The sequence below is a fragment of the Procambarus clarkii genome, chromosome 58, assembly GCF_040958095.1.
Source record: "Procambarus clarkii isolate CNS0578487 chromosome 58, FALCON_Pclarkii_2.0, whole genome shotgun sequence".
NCBI lineage: Eukaryota > Metazoa > Arthropoda > Malacostraca > Decapoda > Cambaridae > Procambarus > Procambarus clarkii.
Genome location: NC_091207.1, coordinates 30,049,814 through 30,077,487, shown reverse-complemented (window position 1 = coordinate 30,077,487; position 27,674 = coordinate 30,049,814). Strand labels below are relative to the sequence as shown.

The window sequence follows — 27,674 nt, the reverse complement described above, 5'->3', positions numbered from 1 at the left end:
TTACACTAATATATATATATATATATATATATATATATATATATATATTATATAAATTATTTATATATATATTATATATAATTATATAGGTCATATGTTTTTGTATTTTTGCTGATTTGTTAGTAAATAATAAAAGAAATATAAATTATTTGATTTTTTTACCCTTAAATTGGTTTTAATATTTAAATTGAAAACACTAATATAATATATTTTTTTATAAGAAAAATAATAATAAATTATAAAATATAATATAATATAACAATATAATTTATTTTCAAGAAATTTAACTTTAAACACAAAGATGTGAAAAGGGTTCAGATAAGGCTCAAACCTTTCACAAGAGATTCATATTGGTGTATGAATGGATTATGAATGACTCATGTTAGGAGTGTAAGTTGCCACAACATCTCAAATTAGTGTTAGATACATATGTCTTGGTTATAAGTTTTGGAAACCTATTTAAGTCCACACACAATATCGTATCTGATACGATAAAACAAACGTTTCCAATACTTTCAAATACTTTCCAGATATGTTGTGGCAACCTAAAATTGTTTGCTGGGAACGTACTGGAGTGAACGATATGGAAGAAAATGTAGAATAGAACCAGTGAAGAGCAGAGGTGCCATAGGCACTATCAGAGAACACTGTATAAACATCAGAGGTCCGCGGTTGTTCAACGTCCTCCCAGCATGCATAAGAAATATTGCCGGAACAACCGTGGACGTTTTCAAGAGGAAACTAGATTTATTCCTCCAAGGAGTGCCGGACCAACCGGGCTGTGGTGGGTATGTGGGCCTGCGGGCCGCTCCAAGCAACAGCCTAGTGGACCAAGCTCTCACAAGTCAAGCCTGGCCTCGGGCCGGGCTTGGGGAGTAGAATAACTCCCAGAACCCCATCAACCAGGTAACCAGGTACCCGATTCCACCTCTTGCCAGTTATCATAGTAAATATAACAGACGACCACGAATGTTATCAATAACGTCAGATCACAACGAGGCTGCCTCGTGCCTCGGCTGAGCACGTGTTCACTCATTCAGATTATTTTCTCAATTCGTTTCCTTAATAATTGTTCCATGATCACGCAAATTGGATCCAGGTATGATTCACGATAGCAGGGTCACCGTAGTGATAAGGAAATTAATGATTACACGGCGATAACGGCGATAGCAACATGCCACCTGGGCATATAGGGCATGGGTGAACTTCTTGTCTCTAGAGCACTAGAGCGCTAGAGTGCACCATACACTCTAGCTCAGTCTAGAAAAACTAGCTGGGAATTTCATTCCCTCACAGTAACAATCCCCCTGTCCCTATATCTTAAATGACGAAAAGGGATCCCGAAAAGGCTTTATAGGCACCATTATACTTCTAATGAGGAATGTACAAAGCAACCCAACTAAACAATATTTGTTTTAGAGGTTCCCGTTCAGCTGCCAATGTAATTATGTTCGAATGCTCCTCTGGTGTTAGAATTGACGTGATATCAATACACTAAACCATTTTTTTCTTTATGCAGCTGATGAGTCGCAATAACGTGGCAGAAGATATGATGACCAAACCACACATCAGAAGATGGAGAATCGACGATGATTTGATTGTTGCTGCCGAAGGTGGCTAGTTTATTGTGCACCCCATACTCATCCTGTGAGCGGTAGCGCAAAAGCATGACAGAGGGCACAAAAGGTCTTTATCAGACCTCATCTTAGATTATTACCTAAACAATTTCTTCTATCCTTCACACCTTATAGTTACAATGTTAGCTAGTTACAGAGAGAGTGCTATTACAAGAGCTACATATTTACAGTAAGTCATCATACATTATTGGTAGGTCTTATCGCTAATACATAATAGTTTGGCCAATGGGGATATTACAGAGTCATAGGGGAGCTTCTGTTTATTATTAGTCCTCACAATACACCACTTGTTTCTGAATCTCATATGTCGTTCATCTACTGGAAGCGAAATGTGGGTACAGTGCAAGGATTTCAGGTAATTTATCCAATAGGGAGCCGGTCGGCCGAGCCGACAGCACGCTGGACTTGTGATCCTGTGGTCCTGGGTTCGATCCCAGGCGCCGGCGAGAAACATTGGGCAAAGTTTCTTTCACCCTATGCCCCTGTTACCTAGCAGTAAAATAGGTAGTACCTGGGTGTTAGTCAGCTGTCACGGGCTGCTTCCTTCGGGGTGGAGGCCTGGTCGAGGACCGGGCCGCGGAGACACTAAAGCCCCGAAATCATCTCAAGATAACCTCAAGATGGTAATAAGATAGGTTGCCATATCATACAGAGTGAGCTTAGATTTATCTCTAAAAGGCTCAATTTTACAACAATCCAAGATATAGTGTTCGAGTGTGTGTCCCTGCCTATGTCCACACACTTTACACTTTACTTCATCTAGATCCCTATACAAGCCGAACTGCCAGAGATACTTGTAGCCAAGTCTTATACTAGCTGTGACAACATCTGTTAGTCTACTGACTTTGTTACTTGCCCCATACACATCGACGACGTTTTAGTCCATCCTGGACCATTATCAGGTCATATATCATCGAATTTGACATACGACGACGTTTCTCCATCTTCTGATGTGTGGTTTCGTCACCATTTTTGTCTCTGTCTTGTAACTGCCGTCTCCTTGCTACCCAGATCCCCTCGAGGGAGGAGATGTTGCGCAGGCGGGTAAACTGCCAGGCGGGGGCCCCCAACCTGACCAACATCACCACCTACAGGGCCCACAACAAGCTCCTCTACCCCATCAATGTGGCGAGGAATATCGCCAGGCTGGCCGCTCGCACCTACTTCGTCTTCCCAGCAGATGTGGAACTTTATCCCTCAGTCGACTTTATCCCAGGTGAGGCGTCTATACATTAAATAACATTGAAAACAACAGATACAGCGCCAACACCAGCATCAGCGGTGGTAATACCAGCAACAACACTAGAATCAGCCATGATAATACCAGCAACAGTAGCAATGGCAGCAAGACATCATAAGAAAAGTTATAATTAGTCGGGTTCCTATCCTGGCCGGGGCGGATTGACTGGGCGCTAATCTTTAACTGTAGCCTCTGTTCACCCAGCAGTGAATGGGTACCTGGTTCTTAAACGAATTGGCGGGTCGTATTCCAGGGAAATTTAAAGGCTTAAGGACTTACCCAAAACCCTATGCGTGCTAGTGGCTTGAAAAGAATGTAAGAACTCTTGTGTGTATATATATATATATATATATATATATATATATATATATATATATATATATATATATATATATATATATATATATATATATATATATATATATATATATGTATATATGTCGTACCTAGTAGCCAAAACGCACTTCTCGGCCTACTATGCAAGGCCCGATTTGCCTAATAGGCCGAGTGATTTTCTTTATTTTCAATAAATTGTTTCCAATTAGTTTATTTGAATTATTATTATTATTAAATTATATTAAGAACATAAATTATTGACATAATTGTGTTTGTTTAGGGTAGGTTAAGATAGGTTAGGTTAGGTAGGGTTGGTTAGGTTCGGTCGTATATCTATGCCAGTTTTACCTCAAATTTAAAATAAATTAACTCATACATATTGAAATTGTTAGCTTTATCATTTCATAAGAAAAAAATATTGCAAAATGTATAAATTCAGGAAAACTTGGCTTATTAGGCAAATCGGGCCTTGCATAGTAGGCCGAGAAGTACGTTCTGGCTACGTTCTGGTGTGTGTGTGTGTGTGTGTGTGTGTGTGTGTGTGTGTGTGTGTGTGTGTGTGTGTATATATATCACGAAAATAAACACGTGATTAAAAATGTGACAGTGTCAGACCACGGAGGAAAATTAAAACAGGAATTTCCTTATTCCTGTTAAGGAAATTCCTGTTTCAATTTTCCTCCGTGGTCTAACACTGTCATATATATATATATATATATATATATATATATATATATATATATATATATATATATATATATATATATATATATATATATGCGAACAAGCCTGAATGGTCCCCAGGACAATATGCAACTGAAAACTCACACACCCAGAAGTGACTCGAACCCATACTCCCAGGAGCCACGCAACTGGTATGTACAAGACGCCTTAATCCACTTGACCATCACGACCGGACAAAATGAGGTGATAGCCGAGGCTATTTGAACCACCCCACTGCCGGCACTCGGATAGTAATCTTAGGCATAGCATTTTACCAAATCACCTCATTCTTTGGGGCACACGTGAGGAACACAAATGCGAACAAGCCTGAATGGTCCCCAGGACAATATGCAACTGAAAACTCACACCCCAGAAGTGACTCGAACCCATACTCCCAGGAGCCACGCAACTGGTATGTACAAGACGCCTTAATCCACTTGACCATCACGACCGGACAAAATGAGGTGATAGCCGAGGCTATTTGAACCACCCCACCGCCGGCACTCGGATAGTAATCTTGGGCATAGCATTTTACCAAATCACCTCATTCTTTGGGGCACAAGTGAGGAACACAAATGCGAACAAGCCTGAATGGTCCCCATTGATTTGGTAAAATGCTATGCCCAAGATTACTATCCGAGTGCCGGCGGTGGGGTGGTTCAAATTGCCTCGGCTATCACCTCATTTTGTCCGGTCGTGATGGTTAAGTGGATTAAGGCGTCTTGTACATACCAGTTGCGTGGCTCCTGGGAGTATGGGTTCGAGTCACTTCTGGGGTGTGAGTTTTCAGTTGCATATTGTCCTGGGGACCATTCAGGCTTGTTCGCATTTGTGTTCCTCACGTGTGCCCCAAAGAATGAGGTGATTTGGTAAAATGCTATGCCCAAGATTACTATCCGAGTGCCGGCGGTGGGGTGGTTCAAATAGCCTCGGCTATCATCTCATTTTGTCCGGTCGTGATGGTCAAGTGGATTAAGGCGTCTTGTACATACCAGTTGCGTGGCTCCTGGGAGTATGGGTTCGAGTCACTTCTGGGGTGTGAGTTTTCAGTTGCATATTGTCCTGGGGACCATTCAGGCTTGTTCGCATTTGTGTTTCTCACGTGTGCCCCAAAGAATGAGGTGATTTGGTAAAATGCTATGCCCAAGATTACTATCCGAGTGCCGGCGGTGGGGTGGTTCAAATAGCCTCGGCTATCACCTCATTTTGTCCGGTCGTGATGGTCAAGTGGATTAAGGCGTCTTGTACATACCAGTTGCGTGGCTCCTGGGAGTATGGGTTCGAGTCACTTCTGGGGTGTGAGTTTTATATATATATATATATATATATATATATATATATATATATATATATATATATATATATATATATTTATATATGTCGTACCTAGTAGCCAGAACGCACTTCTCAGCCTACTATGCAAGGCCCGATTTGCCTAATAAGCCAAGTTTTCCTGAATTAACATATTTTCTCTAATTTTTTTCTTATGAAATGATAAAGCTACCCATTTCATTATGTATGAGGTCAATTGTTTTTTATTAGAGTTAAAATTAACGTAGATATATGACCGAACCTAACCAACCCTACCTAACCTAACCTAACCTATCTTTACAGGTTAGGTTAGGTTAGGTAGCCGAAAAAGTTAGGTTAGGTTAGGTTAGGTAGGTTAGGTAGTCGAAAAACAATTAATTCATGAAAACTTGGCTTATTAGGCAAATTGGGCCTTGCATAGTAGGCTGAGAAGTGCGTTCTGGCTACTAGGTACGACATATATATATATATATATATATATATATATATATATATACGTACGACATATATATATATAGGTACGACATATATATATATATATATATGTCGTACCTAGTAGCCAGAACGCACCTCTCGGCCTACTATGCAAGGCCCGATTTGCCTAATAAGCCAAATTTTCATGAAATAATTGGTTTTCTACTGCCTAACCTACCTAACCTAACCTAGCCAAACTTTTTCGGCTACCTAACCTAACCTAACCTATAAAGATAGGTTAGGTAGGGTTGGTTAGGTTCGGTCATATATCTACGTTTATTTTAACTCTAATAAAAAAAATTGACCTCATACATAATGAAATGGGTAGCTTTATCATTTCACAAGAAAAAAATTGAGAAAATATATTAATTCATGAAAACTTGGCTTATTAGGCAAATTGGGCCTTGCATAGTAGGCTGAGAAGTGGGTTCTGGCTACTAGGTACGACATATATATATATATATATATATATATATATATATATATATATATATATATACCCATGTATATATATAATATGAAGCATATAAAATGGTTCGAATCTGTTTCAGACTTCCTCACAATGTTGAAAAAACCTGATGTGTCAAATACAACATTCCCGCGAGTGTTCGTGTTCTCTGTTTTCGAAGTCAAAGAGAATATCAGCATTCCAGAGACGAAGAATGAGCTGCTCGGTTTGCTCCACAAAGGTGACGCTGCTCCATTCCATAAGAATGTTTGTCCTGCTTGTCACAGTATACCTGGATCACAGGTGAGTACTAGGATATGAAGTGCTGTGAACTCACTCCATGTGTTAGGTAGGGAGTTTCTTTCGCAGGCTTCAAGTGTCCTGAAAAGGATGTACTAATGTAGTTTATCGATACAAATGCATTTTTTGAAACAGCTCCGAAATATATGCTACGTTGGATATACCACGAATACACTGAGTAAACATCTCACACTTCATTTGCAAGTGGGAGGTCGGTCGGCTAGTAGGCTCTGCCATGTTAGAGTTACGTAACTTCCACGTGCAAGTTAGAAGCATGTAGTGATTTGGGTCAGTTTCAAGTATGTTGTGGATGGTCTCTAGGACCAGTGTCACACTAGAATAGGAAGTTTGAAGGCAGAGTCATGATTGGTATCTGAGTCTAGTGTAACCAGTTGGATGTGTTGTGTAAGTAGTCAGCCCATCAGATGTTGTGTCCATCATTCACTCGCTAAAAAACAAAACTGGGGAACATTAGTGAAATACCATGGATGGTTTCAAGAGTGCCTCCCATGCCCTTGCACCACCCATAGCATTGCTGTTCAATAAATCCTTAGTGTCATACCTTTCCTGATATCCTTAAAAAAGCAAAAGTAGCGCCAGTTCATAAAGGAGGTAACACGGCAGATATAAATAATTACAGACCCATATTGAATCTATCTATATTATCAAAAATATTTGAAAAAATTATTTACAAACAGCTCTACTCCTATCTCGTAAAATTCAATATACTAAATCCCTGTCAATTGTGCTTCCGCTCCCAAGATAGTATCAATGATACAATGGTTAGTCTGCTTGACTTGATCTACTCAGCCCTTGACAAAAGTGAGTTTCCGATTGGACTCTTCATTGACCTGAGAAAGGCCTTTGATACTGTTAACCATAACTACCTTTTACTTAAACTCCACCATTATGGAATCCGTGGCCTTGATCTGAACTATATCCGATCCTATCTTAGTGACAGACACCAATATGTAGCCATCAATGACATAACCTCTCCTACACTAACACTAACTGTAGGGATGCCCAGAGCAGCATCCTAGGACCCCTTCTGTTTCTTATATACATTAATGATCTCCCTAATGTCTCTAACATGCTTGAACCTATACTGTTTGCTGATGATACTACTCTCATCTACTCTGACCCCAACCCACTCATGTTAAATAATGTTTTAAACAATGAATTCAAAATGTCCACTTGTGGATGTCAACCAACAAACTCACATTAAACATAGAAAAGACCTACTATATGATATTTGGAAACAAATCAACAAATGCAATTCAACTTCAGATAGATAATGTAAACATTAGCAATAAAAATTATGGAAAGTTACTTGGCCTGTACTTATACAAGAGACTCAACTTCAGCACCCATATACAACACATTATTAAAAAGGGTTCTAAAATAGTTGGTATACTCTCTAAGATCAGATATTATGTACCATACTCTGCTCTCCTCTCGTTCTAATATGCACTTATCTATTCCTATCTTACTTATGGTATCTGTGCTTGGGGTTCAACCTCTGCAAACTACCTCAAGCCCATCATCATCCAGCAAAAATCTTCTATCAGGACAATAACTAACTCTGCCTTCAGACAACACACAGCTCCCCAGTTCAAATCCCTAAACATGTTAAACATAAATTCACTCCATACATTCTCTTGTGTAAATTACGTTTATAAAACCCTTTTTCTAAGTGCAAACTCTGTTCTGGAACTCTTCCTGGACAGATGTAATAGAACACATGCCCACCACACCAGACATAAATATCTCTTTGATTTTCCTAGAGTCAAACTTAACCTATGTAAACACTCTATGCAAATAAAGGGACCTAGTCTAAAGGGACCCAGGACTATATGCAACTGAAACTCACACCCTAAAAGTGACTAGAACCCATACTGCCAGGAACAACGCAACGGGTATGTACAGGACGCCTTAATCCACTTGACCATCTCGACCAGACATACGGAGGTGATAGCGGAAGTTATTTGAACCCCCCCCCCCCACCCCTCGCCAGCACCTGGATGGTAATCTTGGGCATAACATTTTATCAAATCACCTCATTCTTTGGGGCACATGTGAGGAACACAAATGCGAACAAGTCTGAAAGGTCCCCAGGACTATATGCTACTGAAAACTCACACCCCAGAAGTGACTCGAACCCATACTGCCAGGAGCAACGCAACTGGTATGTACAGGACGCCTTAATCCACTTGACCATCTCGACCAGACATAAGGAGGTGATAGCCGAAGCTATTTGAAAGACCCTCCCGCCAACCCGGATGGTAATCTTGGGCATAGCATTTTATCAAATCACCTCATTCTTTGGGGAACACGTGAGGAACACAAATGCGAACAAGTCTGAAAGGTCCCCAGGACTATACGCAACTGAAAATTCACACCCCAGAAGTGACTCGGACCCATACTGCCAGGAGCAATGCAACTGGTATGTACAGGACACCTTAATCCACTTGACCATCTCGACCAGACATAAGGAGGTGATAGCCGAAGCTATTTCAAAGACCCTCCCGCCAACCCGGATGGTAATCTTGGGCATAGCATTTTATCAAATCACCTCATTCTTTGGGGCACTCGTGAGGAACACAAATGCGAACAAGCCTGAATGGTCCCCAGGACTATATGCAACTGAAAACTCAAACCCCAGAAGTGACTCGAACCCATACTGCCAGGAACAACGCAACTGGTATGTACAGGACGCCTTTATCCACTTGACCATCTCGACCGGACATAAGGAGGTGATAGCCGAAGCTATTTGAAAGACCCTCCCGCCAACCCAGATGCTAATCTTGGGCATAACATTTTATCAAATCACCTCATTCTTTGGGGCACACGTGAGGAACACAAATGCGAACAAGCCTGAATGGTCCCCAGGACTATATGCAACTGAAAACTCACACCCCAGAAGTAACTCGAACCCATACTGCCAAGAACAACGCAACTGGTATGTACAGGACGCCTTAATCCACTTGACCATCTCGACCGGACATAAGGAGGTGATAGCCGAAGCTATTTGAACCACCCCCCTGCCGGCACCCGGATGGTAATCTTGGGTATAGCATTTTATCAAATAACCTCATTCTTTGGGGCACACGTGAGGAACACAAATGCGAACAAGCCTGAATGGTCACCAGGACTATATGCAACTGAAAACTCACACCCCAGAAGTGACTCGAACCCATACTGCCAGGAGCAACGCCACTGGTATGTACAAGACATCTTAATCCACTTGACCATCTCGACCGGATATAAGGAGGTGATAGCCGAAGCTATTTGAAAGACCCTCCCGCCAACCCGGATGGTAATCTTGGGCATAGCATTTTATCAAATCACCTCATTCTTTGGGGCTCACGAGAGGAACACAAATGTGAACAAGTCTGAATGGTCCCCAGGACTATATGCAACTCAAAACTCACACCCCAGAAGTGACTCGAACCCATACTGCCAGGAGGAATGCAACTAGTATGTACAGGACGCCTTAATCCACTTGACCATCTCAACTGGACATAAGGAGGTGATAGGCGAAGTTATTTGAAAGACCCTCCAGCCAACCCGGATGGTAATCTTGGGCATAGCATTTTATCAAATCACCTCAGTCTTTGGGGCACACGTGAGGAACACAAATGCGAACAAGCCTGAATGGTCCCAGGACTATATACAACTGAAAACTCACACCCCAGAAGTGACTCGAACCCATACGGCCAGGAGCAAGGCAACTGGTATGTACAGGACGGCTTAATCCACTTGACCATCTCGACCGGACATAAGGAGGTGATAGCCAAAGCTATTTGAACCAGCCCCCCACCGGCACCCGGATGGTAATCTTGGGCATAGCATTTTATCAAATCACCTCAATCTTTGGGGAACACGTGAGGAACACAAATGCGAACAAGCCTGAATAGTCCCAGGACTATATGAAACTGAAAACTCACACCCCAGAAGTGACTCGAGCCCACACGGCCAGGAGCAAGGCAACTGGTATGTACAGGATGCCTTAATCCACTTGACCATCTCGACCAGACATAAGGAGGTGATAGCCGAAGCTATTTGAACCAGCCCCCCGCCGGCACCCAGATGGTAATCTTGGGCATAGCATTTTATCAAATCACCTCATTCTTTGAGGCACACATGAGGAACAGAGATGCGAACAAGCCTGAATGGTCCCCAGGACTATATGCAACTGAAAACTCACACCCCAGAAGTGACTCGAACCCATACTGCCAGGAGCAACGCAACTGGTTTGTACAAGACGCCTTAATCCACTTGACCATCTCGACCTGATATAAGGAGGTGATAGCCGAAGCTATTTGACAACCCCCCCCCCCCCCCCCCGCCAGCACCCAGATGGTAATCTTGGGCATAGCATTTTATCAAATCAACTCATTCTTTGGGGTACGCGTGAGGAACACAAATGCAAACAAGTGTGAATGGTCACCAGTCATATAGTAGTAGTAGTAGTAGGCATCCTTCAGTCTCGGGAGACTATGGAGTTGCGCCCTAGTTGTCTAATCCTGGTGCAGCGTCTGGTGTGACTGATGAGGCCAATCCGAGAGTGGCAGTCCATCCCACACCGAGCACAAACGAAGTCCGATTCTGGCCTGTCTTCCTGGCTACCGGCTTTCCTTCTCTGTCTCTTAGCCTCCAATTCCTTGGCAAGTGACTCCTCGAACTTGGAGAGACCTCTTTGAACAGACTGCCTCCAGGCTGAACGATCTGCAGCCAGTGTCTCCCATATAACAAGATCGACGTCCATGGCTTTCAGGTCCCTTTTGCATACGTCTTTGTACCGTAGCTGGGGCTTGCCTGTTGGACGCTTTCCCTGCCTCAGCTCTCCGTACAGGAGATCCTTGGGGATCCTGCCGTCGCCCATTCGCACAACGTGCCCGAGCCAGCACATTCGTCTCTGTTTCATCATTGTGTACATGCTGGTGATTCTTGCTCTCCCCAAGACGTTGTTGTTTGTCACCTTGTCCTGCCAGGTGATGTCCAAGATGTGTCTAAGGCTGCGCATGTGGTAGGCATGTAGCTGTCTTTCCTGACGGGCACGGAGTGTCCAAGACTCACTGCCATAAAGGAGAGTGCTCAGGACACAGGATCTGTAAACCTGAATCTTAGTATACTCAGTTAGCCTATTGTTGGCCCACACTCTCTTTGTCAGTCTGGACATGGTAGTAGATGCCTTACCGATGCGTTTGTTTAGCTCCGTATCAAGAGAGAGGGAGTCAGAGATTGTGGAGCCCAGGTACACGAAGTCGTGAACGACTTCCAGTTTGGAATCAGAGATGCCGATGTCAGGTGGGGAGTCTACTCCTTGTCCCATGACTTGTGTTTTCTTCAGACTGATGGTGAGTCCGAAAGCCTGAGAGGCCTCGCTGAAGCGGGTTATGAGCCGTTGGAGGTCTTCAGCTGAGTGGGCAGTGACTGCTGCATCATCGGCAAAAAGGAAGTCGCACAGACACCTCAGCCGAACCTTCGTCTTGGCTCTCAGCCTGGCGAGGTTAAAGAGCATTCCATCCGACCTGGTCCGGAGGTAATTGCCTTCCGTGACAGATCCGAAGGCGTGCCGCAGCATAACTGCGAAGAAAATCCCGAATAGGGTTGGAGCCAGTACGCAGCCCTGCTTTACTCCACTTCGGATGTCAAAAGCGTCTGATGTTAGGCCATCAAAGACCACGGTGCCCCTCATGTTCTCATGGAAAGATCTGATGATGCTGAGGAGCCTGGCTGGGCATCCGATCTTGGGGAGGATCTTGAACAGGCCATCCCTGCTGACGAGGTCGAAGGCCTTCGTCAGATCTATGAAGGCTACGAAGAGTGGCTGCTTCTGTTCCCTGCATTTCTCCTGCAGTTGTCTGAGGGAAAAGACCATGTCGATGGTGGACCTGCCAGCTCTGAATCCGCATTGTGATTCCAGTCATATACGCATCTGAAAACTCACACCCCAAAAGTGACTTGAACCCATACTGCCAGGAGCACTCTGCAAATGGTGTACAGGACACCTTAACAACTCGACCATCACGACCGGACAAAAGATGATGATAGCCGAGGCTAATTCTCCATCATCCCACAGGTACTCTGAAGGTAATCTTGGGCATAGTTTTTTATCAAATCACCTCATTCTTTGGGGCACACGTGTGGAACACAAATGCGAACAAGCCTGCATCTGCTACAACATTAACATATATTCCAAAAAGCATCCCGCCGCAAAACAATAGCCAAACTCTCAAATCTAAGTCAATAATACTCCAGAAACTATTCTAACATGTCATTATATCCTCTTTTTTATATCTTCGTCTCTCCAAGGAGGAAACACATCACTTTCACCTACGGTCATTAAGGCTGTCTATGAATACCCAAGAGAAGATAACCAAGTTCGCCTGCCTCATCCAGCAAAAAACACCAACAACTAAATTTGTAACAAAAACATATTAAAAACTTCCAACATCAGAGCACAAATCAAAATGTAAAATTTAACAAGGAAATACAGCAGGCACTAATCGAGTCATCCCCAGCCATGAAGAAATGTCTTAACACAATTCTGCCACAGCAGAAGCTCTACAGAACAGACACTCACACTCGTATGAAACAATATCATACCATGAGCATATGACACCAGATTAGACCCATTAGTTGTTGGCGAACCTGAAATCTATAATGACACCTATTATTTTCCACCTAGGTTACCAGGTGGCTTTACAAGAAAAAATGCCAACACGTCAAGCAATGGCTAAGCCCGGTACTTGGTGATGCTGCACGAGGTCTTCTTACGGAACTCATAAGACTTGTCAACACGTTCATAATGGTATACCAGAGGTCATCAACCCACTTTTTATTTTTTGGTGCTTACCGCTGTACACTTAATAAGATAGACGGGGCCATGCCAATCACGGTTGGCAACATTATCTTACGCCTCGTTGTTCAGGCATTATCAGCCAACAAGCGGCTCAATTGGTGAAGCCAAATCAACTTCAATTGGTGGTCCACAAGATTGTGAAGCTGCCGCTCGTTCAGAACGAGCATACATCGGCAACATCTCTGACCGAAAGTCTCTAATCAAACTGGACTTTATAAATGCCTTCAACACGGTCCGAAGAGATGCAGTGCTCCGTGTTGTATATTGCCTCTTCCGTCCTCTTTGCCCATTCATTCTATCGTGCTACAGTAGTGAATCAAAGTTATTCTCTGGCAAACATGAAATCAGATCAAGAGAAGGTGTCCAGCAAGGGGATTTCTTAAAAGAAATCACCAAAAGTTTGTAACTGTTCTTGGACGATTGCAGATCGTCCAGGAACAGTTACAAACTTTTGGTAGTTTCTATTAAGAAAATCGTGTTAGAAATAGCTGTCAACCTTCCCCTTAGTGACTGTCAGATTAAACAAGAAACTCTTCCAGTCAGACTCGGTGGCCTTGGTGTCCATATTGTTACCCAAATTGCTGTTTCATCCTTCCTGTCTCTCCCTTCAGCATCAGATGACCTGATGATAGAAATTTTACCTGATAATTTAGGTGACTCGCCAGAATACATGACACATACTGAACAGAATGCATCACTAATTGGGATACCCTGGCAACCACAGCAATCAGACCAACACTACCAAAAATCAACAAACTATCCACCTGGAACAGCCCCATCGTGGACAAAGAGACTACAACTTTGCTGTAGACAACAACAATACCCAGTAACATGCTCACCTCTCAACCATATATGCTCCCCATGCAGTGGATTTCCTTTTGGCATTCCCTATGTGACAGGTATACATTTCTTGATCTGCAGTGGCTTTGTATTGCAGCTGCCTTGCAGTTCTAATCCACACTCTATGTAAGTGTGTTTGTGGCAAAGCAGATGTGGAGCCATCATCAAGTAGAGCCTTTCCTCTGCCCAGCGTCCAGTAGGGAGAGAGCCTCGTCTTCTAATATCCCATCACTTTTCTGACTTTGCTGGTCAACTGGATGGAATCACACTACACCTGTGGAGGAATGGCAGACAACTGGTGTGGGACTGTACTTGTAGACCGTCCTTGGCAGCCACATAAACATTACCCTCTCTGTTGGTCAAGCTGCGGCCACACACATGTTTTGTGTGTGTGTGTGTGTGTGTGTGTGTGTGTGTGTGTGTGTGTGTGTGTGTGTGTGTGTGTGTGTGTGTGTGTGTGATGCTGGTCGGCAACATGTCACCAATTGCTGGAAAAGTTGTCAATAGACTTCTTTTTAAGTGCTATGGTAGCATCATTTTTTTGCCTTTTAATATCAGCAGTCTTCACCAAAACATTTAATTGTTAAATAATCCACATCTCATTGAATCATGTTTAAAAAAACGCATTAATGTAAAGTAATTCATATAAATATTCAAACTACATTTTCTGGAAGGAGTGGTTGGAGGCCCCAGTGAAGCCAGGCATGACTGTATTCCAAATTGGTAAACGAACGCCGCCCTTCCAGTCCTGGGAGCCTTTCTTCGTGGGCACCAACCTCGACCCTCTCTATGATGAGAGACTCACCTGGGAAGGCAAGAGTGACAAAATGACTCAGGTTAGTACAAATTATGCCACTCTCTTTTCCCTCTCTGTCTCTCACTCCTTTTTGTCTCTCACTCTTCTCTGTCTCTCACTCCTCTCTCTCTCTCTCTCTCTCTCTCTCTCTCTCTCTCTCTCTCTCTCTCTCTCTCTCTCTCTCTCTCTCTCTCTCTCCCCCCCTCTCTCTCTCTCTCTCTCTCTCTCTCTCTCTCTGTCTCTCTTTCTCTCTCTCTCTCTCTCTCTCTCTCTCTCTCTCTCTCTCTCTCTCTCTCTCTCTCTCTCTCTCTCTCTCTCTCTCTCTCTCTCTCTCTCTCACTGTCTCTCTCTCTCTCCTCAGGACTAGAATAAACTTTGTGTATGTTCACTGAGAAGTTGGGTACACTTCAAGGCGTATATATATATATATATCTTTCCAATGAGAAAGATTTCTTGAGCACTGATAATGAACACGAGCTGAGAGTTCTCTGTGTTTATGCAACCTTCCTTCATCTGGCGTCCGTAACTCCTTGTCCCTCATGGACAATCTTCAATAAAATACTTTGCCAGACTTCGTCATCATGAACTAGTTAATTAAATATTATAAAACAATCATTACACTACGAAATAAGGTCGAATTACTCCCAGGTTATTTGCCACAGATTATTTCAAGCAGTTATTAATTTTCTCTCGTTGAGTCACTCTGTAAGAAATGCAACTGTTTTGTCTACCCAGTAACACAGACTCGAGTGACAGAATTTATTATCAAGACCGAGGCACAGGAAATGTCAGTATTAATTCTGCCATATTTCTTGCTAATATATTGTATTTTTTTTAACGATTGCGTAAAGAATGTGACGTATTACGAGAGAGGCTGAATCGCGTCTGAATTAATTAAGAAAGGATATTTATTATTACTATTAACTGAATTGAACTGAACTGATTATCTTTTGTATTAAATGTGCTAATAAATTAAAAGACTTAAAGTGCCAGTTGCACTCTTATCTTCACCGTTCCCTCATGCAAAGGGGTTAATTCTCTTCTCCCTCATCACTGGCATCTTACCTAGGGTATCGTTGGCTTCCTCGCTTCCTACTCTTACGAAGGCCACGTTACCACCGTGCTTGGGTCAGCCACATTCTCGAGCACAGAGTCCCCGACCTCCACAATTAAAGCATCGGCCGCCTTCCCTGGGCGACCCGCTACCAGTCACCCTGGTAGCACCAACGGCAGACGTACCCTGGGTCCTCTTTGGACTCCCCGTCGTCGGTTTTCTGGCAGTAGCTCCTGCTACAGAGTTAGGTCCGCCACTCACACATTGGGGCCTCCTCCCAGCGTCCCTCGAGCTCCTGAACCGGGGGTTCACTTCACTGGGTAAGCTCTTGAGAGAGCCCCGCCCGTCCTCGCTCTTCCTGAACTCTTGAAGTTCCCTCCAAACCATGGGTAAGGCGAGTGTCAGGGCGGTCCCTCCCTACGGAGATGTAGTGCCTCGTTGACCAGACCACACACTAGAAGGTGAAGGGACGACGATGTTTCGGTTTCTTCGACGACACAATCGACTTGAGAATGGTCCAGGACGGACCGAAACCTCGTCGTCCCTTCACCTTCTAGTGTGTGATCTGGTCAACATACTTTAGCCACGTTATTGTGACTCATCGCCTGCATGTAGTGCCTCCTCCAGCATGTCGGCTCTGTCCACGGCAGCTTTAAGGTCCTTAATTCCTGCCTCTTTCACTCTGACCTTGAGTTCTGGATGGAGCATCGACATGAACTTTTCCATCACAATCAACTACTTCAGGTCCTCCATCGTTTCCACCTCTTCGGCTTTCAGCCACCTGAGAAACTTACGCTCCATGTCACAAGCAGTCTCAGCATACGACCTCCCCGATGCTCTTTTGCACTCACGAAAACGTTTCTGGTAGACCTCCGGAGTCAGTCTGTATGAGTGGAGCACCGCCTTCGTGATTGTGTCGTACCTGGCGCACTCCTCAGTGTCTAACATGTTACAAGCCTCTTTCGCTTCACCGGTCAGTCTGCTCTGCACCAACGCATACCAATCCTCTTCCGGCCATTTCTTCAATGTTGCTATCCTCTTGAAATGGTTGAAGAAAGCCTCGGCCTCTAGAGATTCAAAAGTTGGTAGGTCGTGCTTCCTTGCCTTGAGGTCGTCCCGGCGTGCAGGTACCGAGACTAGCCCGTGTTCAACACGTCTCAGCTCGACCTCCTTGATCACTTCTACCTCGGCTCGGCGCATTTGGAGCTGAACCTTACGTCGCTGCTGTGCCTCTCTCTCTTCTTGCTGCAACTGTGCCTCTCTCTCGTCCCTTATATTGCTGCTGCGCCTCCCTCTCCTGCTCCTCATGCTGTAGCTGTGCCTCTCTCTCTCGCCCCTCAAGTATTAGGGGCATAAGCCCCCTTACCTGCAAATCTTATAAATGATAATTTCTCCATAAATAAGTAATCTATTTAGTAGCCTCTTATATCAAATGACTCCTTGCATCTCAGGAGTGAACCTGCAAGGTACGAGAATATGACTCTTAACGCTGGCATTCGGGAGAAATAAGGAGAGGGCACCGTAACATTGCTGAGTATAGAAGTGCATTGTATTACCACCTTCCTCTGGTGAGGAAGGTGGTAATACATTGACATACACTCTTTCCATGCATGAAGCCATATATCTAGGGATACAACACGTTACTAATTCTGTAAAGAAGACGGTAACTCCAGTCTCCCCGGGTGATGTAGCTTTGCCTTTAAGTAGAGTAGAGTCTACATCCTCTTCAGTAAAAAAAAAACATGTCACAGTCATCCTCTTGATGAAGCATTAAGTCAAGGAGCCTTACTCTATCAGCATATCTATTATTACCTCATTCTGTGTGAGTAGAGGAAGCCTGTCAAAGCTGGAAATTGTGGCCCAAGCATCAATAAGCTCATTTGCTCTGTGCAGATGATTAGGGAGCGAGATCTCTGCAGCTTTTTTCCCTTTAATCTTGTTTATATCCTTCCATGCCCGGCTTAGTTGCGTGTGAGAATTGAGATCGATGACAAAAGTTTCCCAGTCTGTCTGCCTCAGCTCTACCATACGTAGAGCTTAAGCATTTCAGCAGTGCGGGTCCTTTTATAAGTTAGTCCAATTCTTCTGGCAGTGCGTTTTAGTGTATGTAATTTGGAATCATTATAATAGGCAAAAGTGTAATTTGGGTTACGTGGCCTAGATGATGGATTAAGTGATTCTATAAACTGTTCGATAGTACCTGTGAGTTCATTGTTAAAATCTTCAACTGAAGAAGGCTCAGATGAACTGTACCATTCTGACACATAAGCAACAAAATTGTTGCTTTTGTGTCAAATAGAGCTTCCAATGCTTACAGTGGCTAATATGGACAGATGATCAGACGCCATATCTGACACTATTAAAGAGACGCAGACGGTGTGGGAGACGTTGAAACCGAGACATATATCAAGAATATCTCCATAGATATGCGTCGGTTTAAGGCCACCCACACTCTGTGCATCATTGTGACTACCTAATAGTGACAACAGTTGGTTGCCGTTACGATTACTGAGCTATGAATTACCAATATTCCTAAGTCTAGCGTTATAATCACCTGTAATGATGGTCGGCTCAGTCTGAATACAGATAGGAAGGTCAGTATAATTAAACTTATTACTAGGAGCATACAGGTTAAAGATATTGAGAGCAGAGTTCCCCACGTAGATCCTCACACCATGATACTGAAGCCCTTTGGTTGACTTGGCTGGGAGTGGCTGGTGAGGAAGGGACTTCTTAACATACAAAATACAAGAGTGACTGGATTTAAGGTTACAGACAGCAAAGGAGAGTAATTTAGGGGGGGTGGAGACCTGGTGGGAACTCTGCACTCCAGAAAGCAGACGACATCAATGGGCTCGGTCGTCACTTTGTGGTGATCAGGAAGTCTTTTCCTGAGTGATGCTATGTTCCAACTGAGGATACGAAGCACCGATGTATTGGGGGAGTTTGTGGAGGGATCCATACTTGATATCTAATTTTTAGTCCACAAGAGCTTATATGTGTGTTTGTGTAATTTACTGTCCCTTTGCTTTGCTTTGTATCACTCCTGGTATCCCTCTAAGTTCTGTGATGCAGCTGGCTGCAAGGCAATACAGCTGCAATACACTGTCTCTCGTATGAATTTTTTGACTATGAATTCTGTGCGAGATTTATGAATTCATATTTATTTATGAATTCTATTTATGAATTCTGTTTTAAGAGATTTGGAAGCACTGTTTTTAAAAGGCTTTCCAGTTCCGCAAGTCCTAGTTGTGATATATCAAACCCTCTAGCTAGACGAGTGGTGGTATTTAAGTCACCAGGTGTGTGAGCCTCGCTCACTATACTGCTCTCAGTCCTGGCTGCTGACTGTGGGTTACTGTCCAGGTCACTATACTCATATACTCACTATGTTCTTCGCGATGACAACGACAGCGCTGCTGTTCTTCCTTCAGCATCTGCTCATACGTCTGTTTAACTGTTACCATAGCTGCTTCATGCTGATGGCGAATCTCTTCTAACTCAAGTCCCCGAGTGTGCTCAACAGGTCTGGAGAGCATTTACCACACAGACAAACGTTTCACAGACAAATCATCGAGAGCAACACAAGGTACCGCTTGACACAAATAGTAGAGATTTTATACTTTCAGTCGGCTAGCGTTGACACATTCACTTCCAATACATATTTCCTTAAATTAACAGCTGGATGAGGCTGTATTAGCTACACGGACTCAGGCATGGCATAGCTGGGCTGGTGGAAGGCATAGATGGCAGTCTTCTCCCACATGTGTCAGGTTTATTGTTTGACATAACAGCGTGCAGGTACACGTGAGGTACACTTGAGACGCACAGGTTGTAGGGCGCTTCATGTGATGAAGCGCCCTACAACCCATGCGCCCATGCCCTCGGAGCATGAAGGTGGACTCTTGATGTAGTGACTCGGAGCATGAAGGTGGACTCCTGATGTGGTGGCTAGGAGCATGAAGGTGGACTCTTGATGTGGTGGCTCGGAGCGCGGTTCTATCGTAGTTTCTCACTTTAGACTCCAAATCAAGTAAATAACGTGGTCGTCTTTCTGAAACTATCGGCATTTGACTTGGATTCGCACATAGTGAGATTAACTGTTTTATGAGCTTCTAGAGGTTATCGATACTAATTGGGTCATTATTAATTTGATGTACGTTGTGATGCACAATCCCCTTTTCAGAACTGATGACCAGAAAGAACTCCAGTTAATACCCATAAACGGCCCAGCGCTCCTGGACAGAGTGGGGGGACCTGGAACCCGACCTCAGGTGGGGTTCCCACTCCTAGTACTCACTGACTATTACTCGAATCCATACTACTCTAATTCATGCTTGTCTATGCCAGTTATACCTGAAAGGGATGAAAGCTTCGCATCTCCTTCGTCCACTGTCTCTTCCAGATGAGACCGCAGGGCAGGGTCTTGTGCTGGTGATGGTACTGAGGGAGCTATAATGCCTGACCTTCTGGCCTGGAGTCTGATGTTTTGACCAGTCGCCAAGTCTGCCAGCACCTTTGTGTAATCTTGAGGCTCGAACTGTGAAGCGGCCTTGTAGTGAACTCCCCAAAATCCATCCCACAGTGATAATGTCTTTGTTGACCCTATGGGTCAGCTTAGAAACAATCAGCTCTTTAGGCCTCGGTAGGTGGTAGAGATATGGAACACAGATGACTGAAACACACATTTTTGTCAAATTTACTCAAACTAAAGCTGTAATGCAAAATTTGAACAGAATCCTGGTCACTGAGGCCGAAGTAAAGAAAAGCATTTATCAAAATCAAACAATTAACAGTGAAGTACTTAACTAAATAAGACTAAGTCCAACAAAAGACTACTGCTGACAGGTGAAGTATATGTCCACCTTCTGCACTGGTTGGAGGTTCACCATAAGGGAGCCTTTCAGTCCCTCGGCCTCAACCTCGCGAGGAAATATTCATCCATCATAATCAACTTGCCCCTTGTAATAACCAATTATCTGTGCCTAGCAACGTCCACAACTACTACGTGACTGAGTGATCCTCTTTTAGGTAATTGCCTGCTCCTTGCGGATGGTCCCATGATACTGGGCTCTTCTGTATGAGTTTTTCTGATATAAACTTTCCAACCATCCGCCGATATCTGAGAGCATGTGTGACTCACTCGAGCGAATCGGTATGCCAGGCGTACCAAACACGTCTTCTTCTCCAGTCTACATCGGTGTGAGGGTATTTATTTTTTATTGTTTTCTTCCTACAACAACCTGCAATTGCATGGGACTGCACCAACACCGGTGGTGGTCACACTGCATGAGGTCACGTTGCAGAGAATAACAACAGGCGAGAGCAACTGCCGAGGTCCACTGTATCTCAGGTGTCAAGGTGTGGGGCTTGCAACTGCCAGGGCCCCCTGGTGGACACACCAGATGTAAGGTTCTGGTCAACTCTCATCACCAACCCAGCATACTAGGTCACCGTCGTTAGTCCCTCAACTGCTTAAGCAATCTAGTAATGAATTATCACACCGAATTTGTATTCAGTAGTTGAGGCTATGGGGTCTAGATACCCTGAGCCAACCCAATTAAAACAAGTAGCAATAATTAAATAACAGAAAATAATGGGGCAGTACTCAGAAAAAGGGATGACGAAAAGACACGTGTACAGCAAAATAAATCGGTTCAATAAACTTACTCATTAATACACTTTGACATGAAGCTACATTACGTTAATCTAAAGTGTCGCTTTCAACAGCTAAACAATACCATTGGCAGCAAAACACGGTCCTATCACTCTGAATGGTAAGAATGAGGCCTCAGTTTACACTTTACTGGACAAAATGATCACAACCGTACACTGACATGTGTTTACTCACCCACACATGACGGTCACCCTTGAATGGCGTGTCACCCTTGAGAGGTGTGTCACCCGTGAGAGGCGTGTTACACTCGAAGTGTCATCACTGTATATTTATGCACAGCGAGGGAGCTCAAGCTAGTAATAAAAGCTTTGTTGTTACTTACAATATCCTGCCCGAGAGAGACCCAACTTAGAGTATGTAGCTCAGATTCCGACACTATGTTATAGAATCAAAGTAATTTCTCTTCAGAGTATACAGAAATGAGCGATTAAGTTAATCCAGGCACTAAAAGCCTTCCTAATGAAAGCAGGCTAAGTAAACACAAAAGGTCTTAGAGAACGAGGAGAGATGAGTAATGGTTACAAATGCCCTTTTAAAATGGGCAAAATAACTATAAACATTTAAGTCAAAACTTGAACAGATTCAATGTATTAAATTTGATGAAGTTTAGATGCCGAAAAGAAATAGGAAAACTCTGATCTGGAAACGGAGTTTCAGCTCTGAGGAATATATTACCAAATGCAATAACAGAAGCACACACATGAAAGCTTCAAGCATAGGCTGGATAAATGCAAAGTTGTGCAATACACCTCCCCCTTGAGTAAACAACTGGAAAGGATTTACCACAAGTGACGAATGGAGCAATTTCAATGCTCATATAATGCCATATTTGTACTTCTATGTAATTCACTTTGGCATCTTGTCTGATATATTCAAACATCCTGTAAATTAACTACTAATGACACAAAGTTTGGTACAATACATTTCAGGTATTAGACGTTCACATTAAAATACACAAAACGTAGGGGAAGATAAGAACACAATCCTTGAGATATCCACATTAAAGTGAGTTTCAGTTTGCTACAAGAAGTTCTTATGGTTCAGGGATCCTAGTGATCCAAACAGTGCAATCACATACATGTTTGCATCAGTTTTGTTTGGTGCTACTGCTTCACCTTTTCTGCTTCAAGTAACCTTAGATACGCACTTGAAGAAGTCTAATAGCCCAAATAAAACTGAAATTAACAACAACCTGAATGTGGACAATTTTCAAGGAACAACAAGAAGCTAAAGTCACTTATGTAAATATATACAGCAATAATAGTTCCTTACCTCGAATATATATACTTCATGACCTTGTGATGCCTTTAACCTTTGTCTCCTCCTTCCCACCCCACCAGGCATACATCATGTGCTTGCACGACTACGAGTTCCACGTGCTGGACAACGCCTTCCTCGTGCACCGGCCGGGCATCAAGGTGTACCGCACGGAGCCTGCCAGGGAGGCAGTTGTGGGCCCCCAGAACATCTTAATCCACAACAAGATCCAGCATCAATACGATGTCCTCTTCGGCTCCGGCAAAAATTGTTCTATATGACAAAAGAGTTGGACAGAGAGAATGACATTATCAGTAGTGTATGGAGTGATGTTCTCAATAGTGTATGGATGTGACATTGTAAATAGTATATGGAGTGACTTTGTCAATAGTGTACGGATGTGAGGCTCATGTGCTATACACAGATTATTCTCACATTTGTAGAAGCATTTCAGGAGTGTATTTTATGTGAAATAAAAGTTTTTATTGTCTTTTTTTATTTTGTTTTATTGTGTCTGATCAGGGATGTCTGTAGATAGCGGGACTGCGACAGGAGCACTGTCGTCTCCAATCAAGACGTTGGAGCGAAACAAAGCTTCTTAATGCACGAATCAATATTGATTGGGTCATGTGACACTGAGCACCTCACAGCGTCATGGCACTGAGCACCTCACAGCATCATGTGACACTGAGCACCTCACAATCATGTGACACTGAGCACCTCACAGCATCATGGGACACTGAGCACCTCACAGCATCATGGGACACTGAGCATCTCACAACATCATGTGACACTGAGCACCTCACAGCGTCTTGGGACACTGAGCACCTCACAGAGTCATGGGACACTGAGCACCTTACAGCATCATGGGACACTGAGCACCTCACAGCACCACCTCACAACATAATGTGACACTGAGCACCTCACACTGTCATGGCACACTGAGCACCTCACAGCATCATGTGACACTGAGCACCTCACAGCATCATGTGACACTGAGCACCTCACAGCATCATGGGACACTGAGCACCTCACATTGTCATGGGACACTGAGCACCTCACAGCATCATGTGACACTGAGAACCTCACAGCATCATGGGACACTGAGCATCTCACAGCGTCATGGGACACTGAGCATCTCACAGCGTCATGGGACACTGAACACCTCACAGCATCATGTGTGACGTCTCGAGTACCCCAGTCAGTCAGCATAACAGATACTTCTTCCCCCCTTCCTGAGTGCCTCTGCTCATCCCTTGGAAGCACCTCCGTCGACGTGCTGAGCAGAGTTCTCCACCGAACCCCAGCCTTGTATACTGCAGGTGATGAGGGTAACCCTACCACACCTTATGTTCGTTATTGGGGTGTCCATAGATATGGAAACTCAAGATTTACTAGAGGTCGAGTTGCCCGCCCATAAAATTTCATACAAGGTCGCTCAAGACCATACCCAACTTTACAATTTAGCTGGTTATACAGTCATTCACAACTGTAGGCCAAATAAAAAAAGAAGTGTCACAACTATCTATTACCAAGATACCTTTATTTGTAATAGTGTCATTAGTGATTGAGACGACTACTGTGAAAATTCCTCTGATCAATTCTCGATTAAATCCCTTATATACTCCTTCTATAGGAGCTACCTATAGATTTCCCAATACTAATACAACTGCATTCTCATTTAACCTAAGGAATCCTATCATAAACAGCAACCTCAACAAAAATAATATCATTCTAGAGGGTGACTTCAATATTGACCTGTGTCAACAAAATAACCCCCAAGTCGATTATTTCGTAAACAGCATGAACTCTTGTATGCTAATCCCGACAATCACCAAGCCCACCCGAATCATTCAAACATCCGCTACTACAGTGGATCACTTATAGACTAACACAACAGCTTCCCTTGCATCTGGTATAATCGCTGACAGAACAACTGACCACTATCCTACCTTTCTCGTAGCAAACATGGACATATCATCACCAGCTAACAAGAAACTTCAGACTACACAGTGAAGCAGCAATAGGCAATCTCACAAATGCACTTCACAATATTAACTCGGAATCTGAATTCAATAATACACAGGATATAAATGAATTGGTCAACATCTTCCTTTCCAAAACTTTAAGCCTCTACAACACTCGTTGTCTCCTCAACAGGCAAGTAACTGCCAAAAGATTAAACAACCTCTGGCTCACAAATGGCATACTCAGAGCAAGCAACAAGAAACATGAATATGAAAAAAAACCTTAGGATTGGCCTAGTTACAAAAGAAGTAGTTAAGAGATACTCATCAATGCTTACCGGTATAATAAGACAAGCAAAACTTTCCTATTATGAGAGTAGATTCAAAGAAGCAAAAGGAAACATGAAAAGCACATGGAAAGCCATCTCTAATATTCTAGGATCTAAACAACAGTCATATAATTAACAAGCAGATAAAACTATTCAAAGATGGTTACACTCTTTCAACAGATTTGGAAAAAGCAACAGAATTTAATGGTTTCTTTTGATCAGTTGGTGCTAACCTAGCCATATACATCCCACAGACACAGACAACAGCATTTTTCCCTTGCTGCAGTGTTACGTATTCCTATTAAGGAATACTAACATTAATATACATATTAATTTAAATTCCTTCATTTATCTGTATATGTATATATATTTTTGTAATGTGTCATATACTTTAGCAACACAGTTGAGGCCGGAGAAGGGCTTGATAAGTCACAGGTGCGGGGCACGTGAGATCAGGGTAAACTTCCTGATGGAATACAGGAAAGCTTGTAGTTGTGTAGTTGCCAGTTTTCCTCTTTATTATTTTCTCTCTCTCTCTCTCTCTCTCGTGCAGAGAGCCAGAATTTGGCTCCAAAATATTGCTCAGGCCTCGAAGTTGGGATGTTTGGGATATTTTGAAAACTGCAGGGAGGATTGGGACAAATGTGACCAAACGCCGCTTTCAATACTTGGCATATGTTGGGTATAAAAAGTCTTAATATCAAACTGTGAATACGTGCCAAGAGCCAGAATTTGGCTCCAAAATATGGCTCAGGCCTCGATATTGGGATGTTTGGGATATTTTGAAAACTGCAGGGAGGTTTGGGACAAATGTGACCAAACGCCGCTTTCAGTACTTCGCATATGTTGGGTATAAAAAAGTCGTAATTTCAAACTGCAAATACGTGCAGAGAGCCAGAATTTGGATCCAAAATATGGCTCAGGCCTCGAAATTGAGATATTTTTGATATTTTGAAATCTGCAGGGGAGTTTGTGCAAAATGTGACTCACTGCTGCATTCAGTACTTTGCATATGCTGGGTATAAAAAGTCGTAATTTCAAACTGCGATTACGTGCAGAAAGCCTGAATTTGGCTACAAAATATGGCTCAGGCCTCGAAATTGGGATGTTTGGGATATTTTGAAAACTGCAGGGGGGATTGGGACAAATTTGTACAAACGCCTCTTTCCGTACTTGGCATGTGTTGGGTATAAAAAAGTCGCAATTTCAAACTGCGATTACGTGCAGAGATCCAGAATTTGGCTCCAAAATATGGCTCAGGCCTCAAAATTGGGATGTTTGGGATATTTCGAAAACTGCAGAGGAGTTTGTGCAAAATATGACTCCCTGCCGCTTTCAGGACTTGGCATATGTTGGGTATAAAAAGTCGTAATATCAAACTGCGAATACGTGCATAGAGCCAGAATTTGGCTCCAAAATATGGCTCAGACCTCGAAATTGGGATGTTTGGGATTTTTTGAAAACTGCAGAGAGGTTTGGGATATATGTGACCAAACTCCGCTTTCAGTACTTGGCATATGTTGGTTAAGAAAAAGTCGCAATTTCAAACTGCGAATACGTGCAGAGAGCCAGAATTTGGCTCCAAAATATGGCTCAGGCCTCGAAATTGGGATATTTGGGATTTTTCGAAAACTGCAGGGGAGTTTGTGCAAAATTTGACTCATTGCCGCTCTCAGTACTTGGCATATGTTGGGTATAAAAAGTCGTAGTTTCAAACTGCGAATACGTGCAGAGAGCCAGAATTTGGCTCCAAAATATAGCTCAGGCCTCGAAATAGGGATGTTCGGGATATTTTGAAAACTGCAGGGAAGTTTGTTCAAAATGTGACTCACTGCCACTTACAGTAGTTGGCATATGTTGGGTATAAAAATTTGAAATATAAAACTGCGAATACCTGCAGAGAGCCAGAATTTGGATCCAAAATATGGCTCAAGCCCTCGAAATAGGGATATTTGGGATATTTTGAAAACTGCAGGAAGGTTTGGGACATATGTGACCAAACGCTGCTTTCAGTACTTGGCATATGTTGGTTAAGAAAAAGTCGTGATTTCAAACTGCGAATACGTGCAGAGAGCCAGAATTTGGCTCCAAAATATGGCTCAGGCCTCGAAATTGGGATGTTTGGGATATTTTGAAAACTGCAGGGGGATTGGGACAAATTTGTACAAACGCCTCTTTCCGTACTTGGCATGTGTTGGGTATAAAAAAGTCGCAATTTCAAACTGCGAATACGTGCAGAGATCCAGAATTTGGCTCCAAAATATGGCTCAGGCCTCGATATTGGGATGTTTGGGATATTTTGAAAACTGCAAAGGAGATTGGGACAAATGTCACCAAATGCCGCTTTAAATACTTGGCATATGTTGGGTATAAAAATTCTTAATATCAAACTGCGAATATGCGCAGAGAGCCAGAAT

At 43.2% G+C, this 27,674-nt stretch overlaps 1 protein-coding gene across 1 annotated transcript; it reads left to right on the top strand.

Moving 5' to 3' along the window:
• The first annotated feature begins 2,627 nt into the window (after positions 1–2,627).
• On the top strand, positions 2,628–23,364 carry LOC138353545 (beta-1,4-glucuronyltransferase 1-like). The gene is made up of 4 exons (XM_069306718.1): positions 2,628–2,853; positions 6,273–6,472; positions 14,852–15,013; positions 23,045–23,364. Exons 1-4 carry the CDS (start codon positions 2,667–2,669, stop codon positions 23,240–23,242), a joined length of 747 nt encoding a protein of 248 aa, XP_069162819.1. The 5' UTR covers positions 2,628–2,666; the 3' UTR covers positions 23,243–23,364.
• The last annotated feature ends 4,310 nt before the right edge of the window (positions 23,365–27,674 follow it).

Bases quoted from the DNA above. Each gene is read 5' to 3' on its own strand.
- LOC138353545 (XM_069306718.1), top strand. From the start codon at position 2,667: ATGTTGCGCAGGCGGGTAAACTGCCAGGCGGGGGCCCCCAACCTGACC. The intron at 2,854-6,272 runs GTGAGGCGTCTA...AATCTGTTTCAG, and splicing joins CTCAGTCGACTTTATCCCAG to ACTTCCTCACAATGTTGAAA. The intron at 6,473-14,851 runs GTGAGTACTAGG...ATTTTCTGGAAG, and splicing joins ACAGTATACCTGGATCACAG to GAGTGGTTGGAGGCCCCAGT.